The sequence below is a fragment of the Raphanus sativus genome, chromosome 2 (assembly GCF_000801105.2).
Source record: "Raphanus sativus cultivar WK10039 chromosome 2, ASM80110v3, whole genome shotgun sequence".
NCBI classification, from domain to species: Eukaryota; Viridiplantae; Streptophyta; class Magnoliopsida; order Brassicales; family Brassicaceae; genus Raphanus; species Raphanus sativus.
In genome coordinates this window covers 15,249,319-15,263,626 of record NC_079512.1, presented here as the reverse complement: position 1 = coordinate 15,263,626, position 14,308 = coordinate 15,249,319, and the positions used below count along the sequence as shown (strand labels likewise).

The following is a 14,308-nucleotide window of genomic DNA, read 5'->3' as shown; positions in this document are numbered from 1 at the left end:
GTATTATAATATAGAAGCTTCGTTGACTTAAAACTAAGTTCATCTACATGCGAAAGGACACACAAGAGTTTCTAAGAGTGGCTACAAATTTCGCTCGTTACTGCATTTACTTGTGCAATAATTATCAGGTTACATTGTTTTCTGCCACGGTCTTGTTGTGTTTGCAAAACATGGCTGCAATCAACGATGCGATTTTGAACTTGGGAACCTACTTTTGCAAATCAAAATCATTCCTATAAGCAAATTCTTTATTGTCTTTTTAGTTAATGATAGTTCTGTTTAAGCATACAGTATTTTTTTTAAATTGAGGGTTAAATTTAATTCAAAAGAAAAATATCCTCTTTACACCATTTGTTTTTTTTAGAACTTTTCTGAAAATAAAAATATCTATTTTGCATCTAAAGTTAATCAAAAAACAGCATTCATTCCTCCAACTCCTTATCTCCCTTCTTCTTTACAATACTGATCTTATTTCTCATGTTCTTGTCAATTTTATTCGCCAAAAGTGATATTGGAGAGATGTTAAAAAAAAGTGATATTGGAGATGAAGTTTCTCCATGTTTCATCTCTCCCTGTCCCTCCAAATTGTGTGTATTGTTGATTGAAGCACATATCTAGTTATGAAGAGCTGCACTTTACTCCAATTAGAACGCCCGTAACGAGTCTAATGAGACTTGTCTAATCTAATCTAAAGTGTACTGATTCTTCATCACACCTTTCATCAGAGCTTTCCAGATTTGAGCTAAGTATTGACACTCAAAAAACAAATGATTCACAATCTCCAACGGTTCCTGTCCTAAGATGAAGTACTACATTACATACCACATCTGCCGTTGTTACTCCCATTCAGCTGAAGACGATAGTACAAGATTTTTGGAGGTTGGGCCTTTTGCCCTCACGCGAGTTAGGCAGGAGAAGGGAAGCTTCATTAAGAACATGTCCGGTCGCCTAGAAAGAACATTTCGACACGTAAAGCTGAAACGGTTTGAATATTAAGTTACTTCTAGCATATGTATGTTGGAGTAGGATTTATCACATAAATTCAGTTTAGAAAAAGCCCACTCACAACGGACTTAATTAACAACTAGATTTTGATCCGCGCTTCCGAAGCGCGGGTATTATTTTTCATTTTTATTAAAAATATTATTTGTTTGTAATTATTGAATGTATTTATTTTTGTAAAATTTTCTTTATAATAAATTCGACATATTAGAGTGCCTCTGGTAAACTATGTGTTTCTCTGACTTTATTTTATTCTTTTTTCAATCAATATATTTATTTGGCTTGTTGTTAAAATAATGATTTTAGAATATAAATGTACAATACTTTTACATTGATATTTTGTTTAAACAATGTGACATATTTCTATAGTAATTAAATATTTACATTGTAATTTGTATACAATTCAACATATTTGTCTAGTTTGCTGTTAAAAGAAATGATTTTGAATTCAAATGTACAGTATTTTTATATTGTTTTTCTTCAGTTCATATAATTTTTTAAAATAAATTTCTTTCAATATAAGCTATATCAAAAATTAGTCAACTAAATAATCTATAAACAATTATTTACATAGCAATATAACATATTTATATATTAATTCAGTTTATATTTTGACGCGCACGCCTGCACGAGTTTGTATTTTTTTGTATATAAATTATTTATTACTGCCGTATTTAAAATGAAAGTTTATTGATATATTTTTAGGTTGCTACAAATCAACCCGGACCGAAAATGATCCAACTCGACATTTATAATATTCGAATGATATTTATTTAATTTAAAAATCAAGGGGGAAAATATTGTGTATCACGAAAACATATATGATCAATTAGTGGTTTCCTAAAATGTAGGAAGTTTAAATGAATTTACTGATTTTATTTGGATAGAGATATTTTTTTAATAAAAATACAATTCAAGTTTCCAAACAATTTTTTAACTACAATCCATGTTTCAAAACAAACTATTCTTTATAAATGATATCCAAGTAACCAAACACTCTCATTTTGTACTTGAGTTTTAATAATATAGATGAAAACACAATCCATCGCAAAGCCTAGTTGTTCTAACCCGAAAGTGCTACCTTGCAGCGTGTGGTAGCGAGCTCCACATTTACGGATACACCAAATTCAGGGTTGCTTCGTGGTCAATCGGTTATATAACAAGCCGAAATCTTTGATGTAAGAAAAGACATGTGCACCATATATACGTAGAGCAGTTGAAGCGGACTGATTAGTGTAAAAGACAAATCCAAGACCGTTATTCATCATGCGTCATTTGACTTATCTACTCAAGATCTAGATTACTCTATCTCTCTATTGCATTTTCTTTTATTGTATCTTTGTATTCATTGTATTTATTTTCATTATATTAATCCAGTTCGTGCAAACTATCTTCAAGTTCTACTCGCACAGAGTTTTTCATACACACTATGCTGATAACAATATTCTCTTCATATTTTGACTATAAGCAACATATTGTATCATATATTCAGTTTAACTTTGGCTTGCCCGAAAATTCTCCAGGAATATATAATTATTATCTTACTTTCATGGACATTGAGTATAACACATTCATCTAAATCAAATATGTTTTTTTTATATATTTGCATTTATGATTCTATAACTAGATTATGGAAATATTATAAGTTAATGAACATTAAACATTAATGATATTTTAATTACATATCGTCTTGGTTCCCCCTTACTATATAAGTAAGGTATATAAATTTTTCTTTACAATCACTACTCCTACAATCTAGCCCATTAGAATGTTGGAAAAGGTTTGCTAGCTACACAAAGTTTATTCTAATATGGTGAAAATCATCCAATGTATTGGAATATGTCAATAACTACACCACATTTATATTAATACATGACACATATATGAATTAACAATTAATATGTTTACAACATCACAATTATGTTTATTTGATTTTAAACTTAGTTAATGGGGTCAATCAATAATATATTGAAATTTAACCCCAATTAACTAAATCTGACCGACCCAACTTCTTAACCTGACACGTATTCGACTTAAGTTTCCTCAAATAAAAAATTACTAGATTTTGACCCGTTCGACCGAACGGGTGTCAATTTTCGTTTTTTTTTGTTTGTACTAAATGTTATATATGATTTGCAATGTGTGTACTAATATCACATTTTGAGAAATAACAATTTGTTTAACTACATCGAATGATTTTTTTTGTTCTACAGTAAATTATATGAAAAAAAAAAACTATATGAGCGATATTAGATAAGCAAATCCAACATTTGTATAGTAGATTTATGTATAAAATATCTAGAAAATATTTATTTTCTGAATTAAAAGCAGGAAAATAGACAAATATAAGTTAGTACGGTATTAAAATTGATATATCAGTTATAATATTTGTAAGAAAGTAAAAATATTGTTGGTAATTTATTCCATAGGATATTCGATTTGTATAGTTGTATCCGCAGTTTTCAAAATAGAGAAGATGTATGTATTGTGAAAAAATATTTTATAAATCACGTTATGAAGGATCATAATTGCTTTAGCCGTGTAAATGCCAACTTAATTGATTTATGAGTATGATGTTTAATTTTAAATTTTTCATGGTTAAATTTCTAAATACTATTGTTATACTAAATATTATGAAGATATTGAATATAGAGATTTAAAATGTGTTACCAAGATTTTCAAAAAAGTATAATTTTTTTATGTTTTGAAAATTTAGTTAGCTAAAATAGTTAGGAATGTGATCTAAATTTTTAATAAGTATTTATTTGTATAAATGATAATTTATATTTTAAAATGTATCTAATTAAATAATTGTTTAATATGAAAGTTCTCAACATAATAATTTATAGTTTATATTATGTAATTATATTTTGTCTTGTAAACCATCAGTCATATCATCCATACTTTTTAGAATATGACATGTATATCTGTACAGATGTATTTTAATTTCTTATGATTAAAATTTTATGATAATGTATAGTAACATTGTTCTATATATTATTTAAAATATATGGTGCTCAACGTAATATAAATATATAATCAGTATGTTCATAGGGATTTAAAACAAACATACACATGGATTTCTCGTATGATTTAAATATATAATCGATATGTGCATATGGACTTAGAAGTTAAGTAATATTGTAATATACATATATTCGATAGTGTCATTGTTCAACTAATATTCAAACTATAAGAAAATTTAATTTGTTTTAAATTATATGATATAATCAGATTTTAGGTAAGATAACTATTATTAATTATCATATTGTTAATGGGTTTGTCGGAATCCACTAATGATAATGTTAGAAATTAATTAAACTTATGTGTTTTAAAACAGTGGCATGGAATAGTAATTATTGTGAAAAAAGTTAGGGTTAAGTACTATATGTACTTCAGTTTTAATAGATTAGATGGTTCATAAGAAAAAAATATGATTTGTAAGAGAGAAATATCATTGTAATAACCATATCAGATCATCATAAAGGATTGATTTATGGAGTTGCAGTTGAGTTACCAAGATATTTCTTTTGTTACAATTTATTCAGTTAAGCTGGAACACTCTAGTGTTAAGTTGTTTGTGTATGTCGAAATGAGAGTTAAGTTAACATCTAATCAACATTATTTTGTGTGTGTGTGTTCTAGTTTGTATCTTGTTGGAAATGGATTTGGGTTTATGGAATCCATTTCTATCGCAAATATGAGCGCATTACTCTTTTTGGCATTGGTGAATGGTTTTTTTTTTTTTTGCAGTCCTAGGTTTGGTATAGCACATGCACTTTGTTTGGGGCTCGCTTCGTAGCTTGTTGCAGAGATTCCAATTTTTATGGACTCGGGTACGATTACGAACAAAGATGACACAGCCTCATCGGGTAAGATATTTCTATGTTACAAATCAATTTTTTTTATGAATCCTAATTTCGATTTAGGGAAAAGAAGTGATTTAAGTCGAACACGAATCAGGTTAAGGAGTTAGGTGGGGTCGAATTTAGTTAATGGGGTTAATTTTAAAATATTAAGTATTGACCCCATTGACTAAGTTTGAAATCAAATAAATTAACCTGATTTTGATGATGTAACCATATTAATTGTTACTTCGCATATGTGACATGTATTAAGATAAACATGATATTGTTATTAACATGTTTTAATACATTGGATGGTTTTCACCATATTAGAGTGAATATAATGTTATTACCTTATTAATTGTTACTTCATACATAAGACATATATTAACATAAATGTGGTGTAGTTATTGACATATTCCAATACATTGGATGATTTCCACCATAATTAGAGTAAATTTTGTATAATTGGAAAAAAACTTTCCTAAAATATTCAGCATTTTGGTCAATAACAATTATTATGATAAGATATGCGCCTTGCGCGAGATGAAGTTTTATTTTCATTATGTTTTAGAGAATGAAACAATAGTTTGGTTTTATCTAGATTAGGGGTGTTCAATCCGGATATCGGTTTGGTTTTGTTTTCGGTATTTCGGTTAGTAAAATATAACTACTATTATAAATACATATTTACTTCGGTTCAGTTAGGTTTATATACCATCGGTTTTTGGTTTATTCAGTTGAATACCAAAAAACATAATTATTTAGTTTGAGATCATATTACATATTAGAATAAAGAAAAGAGATAAAAAAGAAAGACTAAGAAAATAAGAAGCCTCAGTTGCAGTGAATTTTTATTTAATTATAGTTAAAGTGATTTAGAAATTATAATTATAGTTCAACTTATATAACAAATATATATTCATGTGTCGTTATAAATATATAAATATTTACATGTTTCTACATTTGATGGATTTTTTTTGGTTTAATCGGTTATAAACCAAACCATATCTAAATCATACGGTTTTTATAAAATCACATTCATTCGGTTTGTATGGTATATACCAAAACAAAATCATATCAACTATTTATGTTCGGTTAGGTTCGGTACTATTCGGTTTTAGCATATTAAACAGCCCTAATTTGAATATTAGTTGGTTTTGGATTGTTTTTTATCATGTCTTAATTTGTTGAATTAGATTTTAAATTCATATTTTTTGGAACTTTACATGTAATTTTTATATTAAAAACAAAACATAAAGTATTATAATGTGAACACATTTATGTAAACTGTAAAAATATTTATGTAAAGTGTGAATGTTTATTCTTAAATCATTGTGAGACTGACACATATCGTATAGTGTGAACACATTTTTTTAGAATACTTCTTTAATATATAGGGGATAAGATATTTGACTAATGCGTACATGAAAAATCTGCAATAGGCTTACATTATCTCTTTTGTTTATTTTTATGGGACAATTAGCATCTTACCCATAGAAGAGGCTCAAATTGGAGATCTACCATCGATAGGACATTATCAGCTTAACCCATAAAATTAGCCCTGAAAAATGTCGAGAAAGCCCTTGGGGTCTGACACACTAATTGGTGACATGCAGCTTAGTTTGACACACGAAGATTCAATTGCAGATATCGTACATAGCTATACACCAAAATAAACTGCAGCTACATTTCTTCTCATCCACATGTTTGCTCTTGTTTTTGAACTCTTTTTCCTTCTTTTGACACTCTCTTTTCTTTCACTCTCTTTTCTTCTATTTTTTTAGAGAATTTTACATTCTATGTCACTTTTTAAGTTTTTATTACACTGTAAGTCACTTCTGACTACTGAAGTACTTTTCTTTAACCAAGATAAAACCAGAAACATCTTGTTTGGTTTCTTTTTCAAGGTTAGCATTTTAAATAATAAAAAATTGAAACAGATATTTTTCTCTTTTCCTTTCTTGGTGGAAAACTTATTTTTTAGAAAAAAAAATTGCAACTTTTGTCTTGTAACCCGTGCTCAGCTATCGTACATGTTCTATCACAATGTCTTTTTTTTTTCTCCTCGCCCCTGCGCAACAACTCATCATGTCTCTTCCTTTTGAATTTTTTTTTCCATTTGAGTTTTGATTCACACCAAAAGCCAAAGTCAATCACCCAAGTGCTATAAAATTCCCAAATTCATGATTTGTTAATGGATTTTGACCAAATCATGAATTTTCCTCAAGACTGTTAAAATAGAATCTAGACCAAGAGAATTTTTCGATTTTGCAGCATTAGTCCCTACCATTTGTTTTATTTTTGTTTCTGCCCCAAATGTTTATATTGCAAATAAATAAGGTACATTGTTGTAATAATATATGTGTGTAGGTATTTGTACATTCCAAAATAAATAAGGTACATTGTTGTAATAATATATGTATGTAGGCATTTATACATTCCGACATGTACAAACAATTTCACTATCCACATGCACATGATAAACATGTACAAAGATACACATGTACATATGTCAACTTGAGCAATGATTCACATGTACTGAATGAAATTCTAAATACCAGTAAAATCATAACATATCAATGGGGTATGAATCATTTTTGTGTACGTTTTTATAATGATATATATATTTAGTCATATGTATACAAAATTTCACTATCTACATGTACAATGATGCATATGTACACCAGTCAACTTGTAAAAAATTTAATCAAAACCATCTCTTATGTTTTTTGCTAGAAACATAAATTTTATTTTGCAACTTAACCAGAAGCCCAAATTTTTTCATAGAAATAAAATTGTTTATTTTATAAAAAAATAAAAAGCACTTCATGCTTTCCATGAGATAATTTTCGCAATAAAATGTTTATTATTAACTAACCTTTCAAAAATAAAAAATGATACACTGATATCTTGCATATTTACATGATATACCTGATTAATTTTTCAGATACATTAGTAATTTACAATTAGTACTGTAAAGTAGCGTCAATGTGTACACATGATTTTCTCTGTCCATATGTACACAGGGTTGTACATTGCACAAATTAAATGATAATTGATATTTTGGATAATTTTGATTTTTTCCCTTTTCAATTTAGTTAATTTAGCCTTCTTCACTGAATTATTCTCATTTTTCTTCATAATTATCAAACCTTAATTAAGTTTCATGTGTGTATTGATGTCTTGCTATTTTAATAGTTTTTACCATTTTTAAGTTTATATGAGTCATTTTAGGATACATTTAGATGTTTTGCATTTGACAGGGTATAGAATGTACAACTGAAATTTGGGATAAAAATAGATCTTTCTGTACAATTGAAAGTTTATGGTCCAAAATGAAAATAATTTTAATTCAGAGGACCAGTTGTGGGAAATATCAGAATTGGCCATTTATGTCCCCACGATCTGAAAATTACACTATGATCACCTTTTTTTTTGGTGATCTGAAAATGTAGCTGGAGACTTCGACGACAAAAGAAATGTTTCCAGATTCTTTATTTTTTAAATGATGAAGAAGAAGAAAAGAGAGGTGATGCCCATTAATGTGAGTTTTTTCCCGATCACCAAAAAGAAAAGTAGGGTCCACCAATTAATTTATGGTTGTGTATTTTTTTAAAGGGAAAATTAGATTTTTAGCACACTTTGAACTAGGATTTGTCACACTAGGATTTCTAGTGTATTTTTTTGGAAACTAGGATTTTAATTTTTGTAAATACCAGAATACCCTTAAAAATAGATTAATATGATTTTTTTATAATACATTTTAACAATCGATATTGATTAAAAATTAATTCATTAGAAAAAAGAAAAAACATAAAGAAAGTTAAAAGTAACTAGGGTATTTCGCTTTACCCTTTTCACTCTCATCTTCTCCGCCGAAGCTCTCCACTCCATCAATGGCGATGTACTCTTTCTTGGAGTAAACCCTTCGATTCATCGGGTTCGTCGGCTCATTATCACTCTATCCTCGTTATCGTCATCCTCTTCTTCGTTCTCACACACTAAGCAACAAAAATCTTCTTTGTTCTTCTCCTAGGAGTTTCGTCGGACGGGTCAACTCGAAATCGAAGTGTTCTTCCCTCAAATTCATCAAAATCTCACGTCTCTTCACACAAGGTATTCGATTTCGTCTATTGATTCCTTTAACCCTAACTTTTTGTAAACCTAATTTCTCATCTTTCTTAAACTGAAATTGGCATTTTTGTCTTGGTTAATCATCTTAGACTAGTTGTTGTCCGATTGTATATATATTTGATTGTATTTGTATCAAAACGATTTAGGGTTTTGGAAAGGGGGATAATTCGGGTTTTGACATCTTAGACTAGTTGTTGTCCGATTGTAATGTATCTTGCTCTTAGAAATCTTAGAATTCAGTGGAAAAGAGGAAAATCGAGTCTTGATAACTTATACCATTTGCTGCCCGATTGAACTCTTGTTCATGTAGAGTAGATGTTGTCCGATTGTAATGTATATTTGTCTGTAGAATTCAGTAGAGTAGATGTTTTCTGATTGTAATGTATGTTGTCCGATTGTAATGTATATTGATTTTGAAATTGGACATGTCTTATACCATTTGCTATCCGATTGTGTATGTGTTCATTGTAGACATGATTGTTGTTGCTCTCATTATTGTGTGATTATATTGATACTTTTGAACTCACAATTTTTTCATGTTTTATAGATATGTCTCAAGATTTACCGAAGAGAATTTTTAAGGAGGGCGAGGAGACCCAAGTGACTCAGATCAACAACAACTGCAGGATCGACTTCATTATCAGAAAGTTGGAGGAATGGCTGCCAAATGAGTTGAGAGAAGTGAAGAAAGATCCGGTTTTTAGTTAGATTTTTAAGCTGCATGAGAATAGTCTTGGGTTCTCTGCGAGAGTGATACACAGCTTCTTGTGTAGGGAGCTGGTGACTTACAAACAGCACGAGCTCTGGTTTGTCTTTGCGAGGAGAGCACTTCGGTTTTCACTGCAAGAGTTCCACGCAGTAACCGGGCTTCAGTGCAATACTAGTATCTCGCTTGAGGAGTTCAGTGACTGGGATGATGATGATGGGTTCTGGAGCAGGGTCTTGAGGAAGAAAGAAGGGATTACAATCTACAATCTGTGGATTAAGCACAAGAATGCGGTGAAGAAGTGGCGTAATGCAGATCGCATCAGATTGGTCTACCTTTGCATCACTATGTATGTGGTTTTAGCGAGAGATGAGAAGGCTAATATCCCCCTCAAATACATCAAGGTGGTCATGGATCTTGAGAAGCTTCGTAGGTATCCTTGGGGAGTTGCTGCTTATGATTTCCTCTGCGAATCAGTAGTAAAAACGCGTGACTTCCTATCTGAGAAGACTACTAGTTACGTGTTCGGTGGCTTCTCCTACGCCTTGCAAATTTGGGCAATGGAAGCTGTACCAAAGATTGGAAAGCTCTGTGGTAAAAAGCTGGTCAAGGGTTTTAAGGATGGTCCTAGATGCGTTAACTGGATGGGAGCTGCGAAGGTGTCATATGACGAGATCATTCACTTGGAGAGCATCTTCACAAACGAGGTAATTATTTCTATTTACCTTGCCTTAATCCACTTTCAAATGAGCTTTTAGGATTAACTTTCTTTACCTTTCTTCTGTAGGATGTCACTTTTCCATACATCTCATGGACAGGGAATATGAATGTTGTCGAGGATGACCAATTTCGCAGAGCTGGTGATGTGAGGGATGATAGAATCATCGTTCTGAAGGAGATGATATGTAGGAAGTATGATTTCGGTGAGCACATCTGGGAGTACGAAAACACTCCGGAGATTTCTTTAGATCTTAATGATGAAGCTGTGAATGTTGAAGAAGCTGCGAATGGTGAAGGAAATGGGAATGAGAGTGATGAAGACTTTCAGACTCCAAGAGGATCAACGAGTGATGTGTCGTCTAGAAAGGGAAAGGGAAAGAAGAGGTTTCCGGATCGTGGTATAGAGAAAAGGAAGCATAAGGTTCTCTTTAGTGGACCAAAGCAAGCACCTTTTAGTGAAGACATGAAAGCTTTTATGACCCAGTTATTTGAGGCGAATTTCTCTGGAATGGAGCAGAGGCTACAGAAACAGATGGATGAGAAATTTGAGCAGATGAAGGCAGAGCTTAGAGATTCACGTAAGGAAGCAAGGGTTGAAGTTGAGCTTGGACACCTATCACCGAGCAAGCCATCACCGAGAAAGCCATCACCGAGCAAGCCATCGCCGAGGACGCCCTCGACTTCACAGTCATCGTTGAGGAGGTCTAAACGCGGGGTAAAGAAAAACTAGTCTGCCCCACTCTCTAAAATGTTAATCTTGGCTTGTTTGGTTTACCTGTCTCTTGTGCTAGTTTCATCTACGGTATCGGCCAGGAAGTAGGTGTGAGATATTATGCTGTTAATTGATGTAATGCTTGTGTTTGTTAATGTCTTGTTTCATCTACGGTATCTACTTGGTTGGTTTGTTAGTGTCTTGTTTTCACAACTATGTAAGATATTAATGTAATGCTTGTGTTTGGTGTATGAAATAGTTAAACTATTTGTAAAATGTTCATGTAATGGATTTAGTGCTCAATATTATGCTGTTAATTGATTATTTATTGTGACATAACATGAACCATTAGAGAGTGCATTCGATGTGAATTTTATTCAAGAAGATGATATCATTCACGGGATGGGTACGCAAGGTGTTAATGGGCTTTTTCAGGCGTCGTATGTGACAGACTTTGACCCATCTCAGACCCCAAAGGAAGATGACTGGTGGACTCCAATGAGTTCGGTCCGAGGTTCAAAAGTTAAACCAATAAAGAAAGAAAAAGATACAGCTCCACTGCCGTCACAGTGGAGGAAATTGTACAGAGGTAAAACACTCCAGCTTAGCGATTCACCATTGCCCCTAGATGGTTCTCCACAGTCGTCAATGTATAAAGTTTCCGAGGAATCATGGAAAGGATTCACGGATTGGGCTTTGAATCCAATTTCTTTACCGCTTGGGCCTACAATCTTAAATTTGTTTCTCGCTACAAGGGTAGTAAGTCCTGGGAAATGGCTTGGAAACGAGGTAAGGAGATCTTCTCCTAATTTGGTGAATTTAAATTTGTAAAAACATCTTGTTTGCTACATGTTCTTATTTTCATTGTGAATATTCAGGAAATGGATGCATTTATGTTTATGTGGCGAGTGAAGACAACATTGAACCTTTGGACCCCAAAACGTGTTGCTTTCATGAGTGTTATGTTCTGCCTCCAAGTTTATTCTGCATTCATCAAGTTTTCGCCGAACAGAAAAGCCCATAAATTGACTGATTTTCTTCTTGGGTACGACAGAGGAGAGCTTCCATCTCATGGGCGGACTGATCAAGTTTGGGGTGTCGATGTTGATCGGCTCTACTTTCCTCTGTTTGTAAATGGTAATCATTCACTCTTATACACGTTTTTGTTTACATTTCTTCATTTACAAATTTTGTATTGTCCAACGCAGGTAATCACTTGGTTGCTGTCTGTGTCAACATCATTGAAAAAAAAGTGGAAGTCTATGATTGCGGTGGAGGAAAGAATAGACAACACGTTGAAAAGTTTGCTGCTCTGATTCCTAGGATAGTGAAGGCGGTTGCACCACCTGAAAGACAGAAGCCGCTACTCCTCTCTGCATATACTATCGTGGATGTGCCTATGAAGAAGAGGTTGAACAAGAGTTTGTTGTGATTGTGGTGTATACGCGCTCAAGCACTTGGAATGTCTTCTGCTTGGTCTCGACATCAGTTTGGTGGATGATGAAATCATCATGGGTTGCAGACAGAAGCTTGGTGTGGACTTATGGGAGGGTGCACACGAACCCATCTACGCTGAGGCTATGACACGATATGTGCCTTCACCATGGGAGAGGTCTGAAGCATATGACCTAGAAGATTGATTTGTATCTAATTAGTGATTTGCTTTTTTCTAGAAATTATGTGGAAAAACTCTAACTTATGTTGTTATTGAATGATGTAAGTACTCTTGGTTAGTTTTCTATGAATTATCTTTGGTTTTTATATGATTTTTTAAACAAGCCCAACCTAAACCCTAAACAAGCCCTAAACATACCCTATATAAACCCCTAAACAAACCCTAAGAAGCCCTAAAGAAGCTTTGTACACGAGTACTAGTAAGACCCTAAACAAACCGTAAACAAACGATAACCCCAAACATACCCTAAACAAACCCTTAACTCTAACCAAAGTCAAAAAAATATTACCCTAACACACACATTATAACTATTTATTCACTATTTATGTACATATGTCCAATTTCTTTGCTCCTACTTTTAACACTAACTTATAGGTTTCAAAGACAAAGTGCAAACGTTTTCTGTATATAATTTTGGTGTTTTTTCCTGATCTGCTTTTGGTACAATACAAGTTATAGGAGATAAAACGACGTAGTTTTGTTTATTTTTTTTTACCTAGTCCCTTTTCTTCCTCATTCTTTCTCGACAGAAAGAAATTTGACGGCGAAATTTTGGAGATCGACTCAATCATGTCTTCTGTCAATTCTTCATCCGTTTCAAGAGATCGAGTCGCCAAACAACGTGGAATTCCCACAAGATGCAATTGCGGTAAGGCGTTGTCGTGTTTCACTTGAAGAACAATTGAAAATCCGGGAAGATTATTCCATTCTTGTCCGTTGGGATCCAGCAGGTTAGTCGATTATGTAATTAGCACTCATGGAGATCGACTCTATTATGTCTTCGTTTGAATCTAACTGGTTATTGGCTGTTAATGATGAAGGACGAAACCCACTTGTTCAAATGGATTGATAAGTCAGTTGTTGAGAAAATTGAAGACTTCCAGGACCTCTTTGACGTGCTGCTTGTTGACAACTCCGAGTTTCAGAAATCAATGGGAGCTGCTGAGAGCATGATGAAATGCCATGACAGTAAAATTGAAGAGATGGAAGATGCAATTGCACGATGTGAAGAGAAGACCACATAATGAATTAGGGAATTAAGGATTATAAAAGCTTTGTTCTTGTGTTGTTTGGTGGTGGTGTTCATGTACCTTATCTTTGCATGATCTTGAAGTTTAAGACTATGTTTTTGTTCTTGTGTTGTTTGTTGATTATTATCTACTAGAACCAAATTGTCACTAACATAGATCGATTTGTCTCAAGAGTTTAGCAAATACCAAATTGCAAAATATGTTGTTCCACAGAACATTAATAAGAAAAAAACACAGAAACATAACAAGTTAATGTGTTTATACTTCCATACCAATGGGTAAATCGCATGTCCTTCTCTTGTGTCCTTTGTTACCACAACGGCTGCACTTGTGCTTTTTATTCTTTCTTGATCCTTGATAAGATTTTATCTTGTCTTCTACTGATTCATGTCTTCTCTTTACTGGTTGACCAGCACTCTTTATTGTCTCTGGTGGTAAAATCTTGGCAAGTTTAACCTCAGCTGGGACCTTCCATTCAAA

The 14,308-nt window shown here is 32.5% G+C and overlaps 1 protein-coding gene across 1 annotated transcript; it reads left to right on the top strand.

Annotated features, from left to right (window-relative positions):
* Positions 1-9,533: 9,533 nt before the first annotated feature.
* Positions 9,534-11,140, top strand: LOC108835364 (uncharacterized). The gene is made up of 3 exons (XM_018608628.2): positions 9,534-9,680; positions 9,780-10,397; positions 10,478-11,140. The coding sequence occupies exons 1-3, from the start codon at positions 9,534-9,536 to the stop codon at positions 11,138-11,140; spliced, it is 1,428 nt and encodes a 475-aa protein (XP_018464130.2).
* Positions 11,141-14,308: the final 3,168 nt, after the last annotated feature.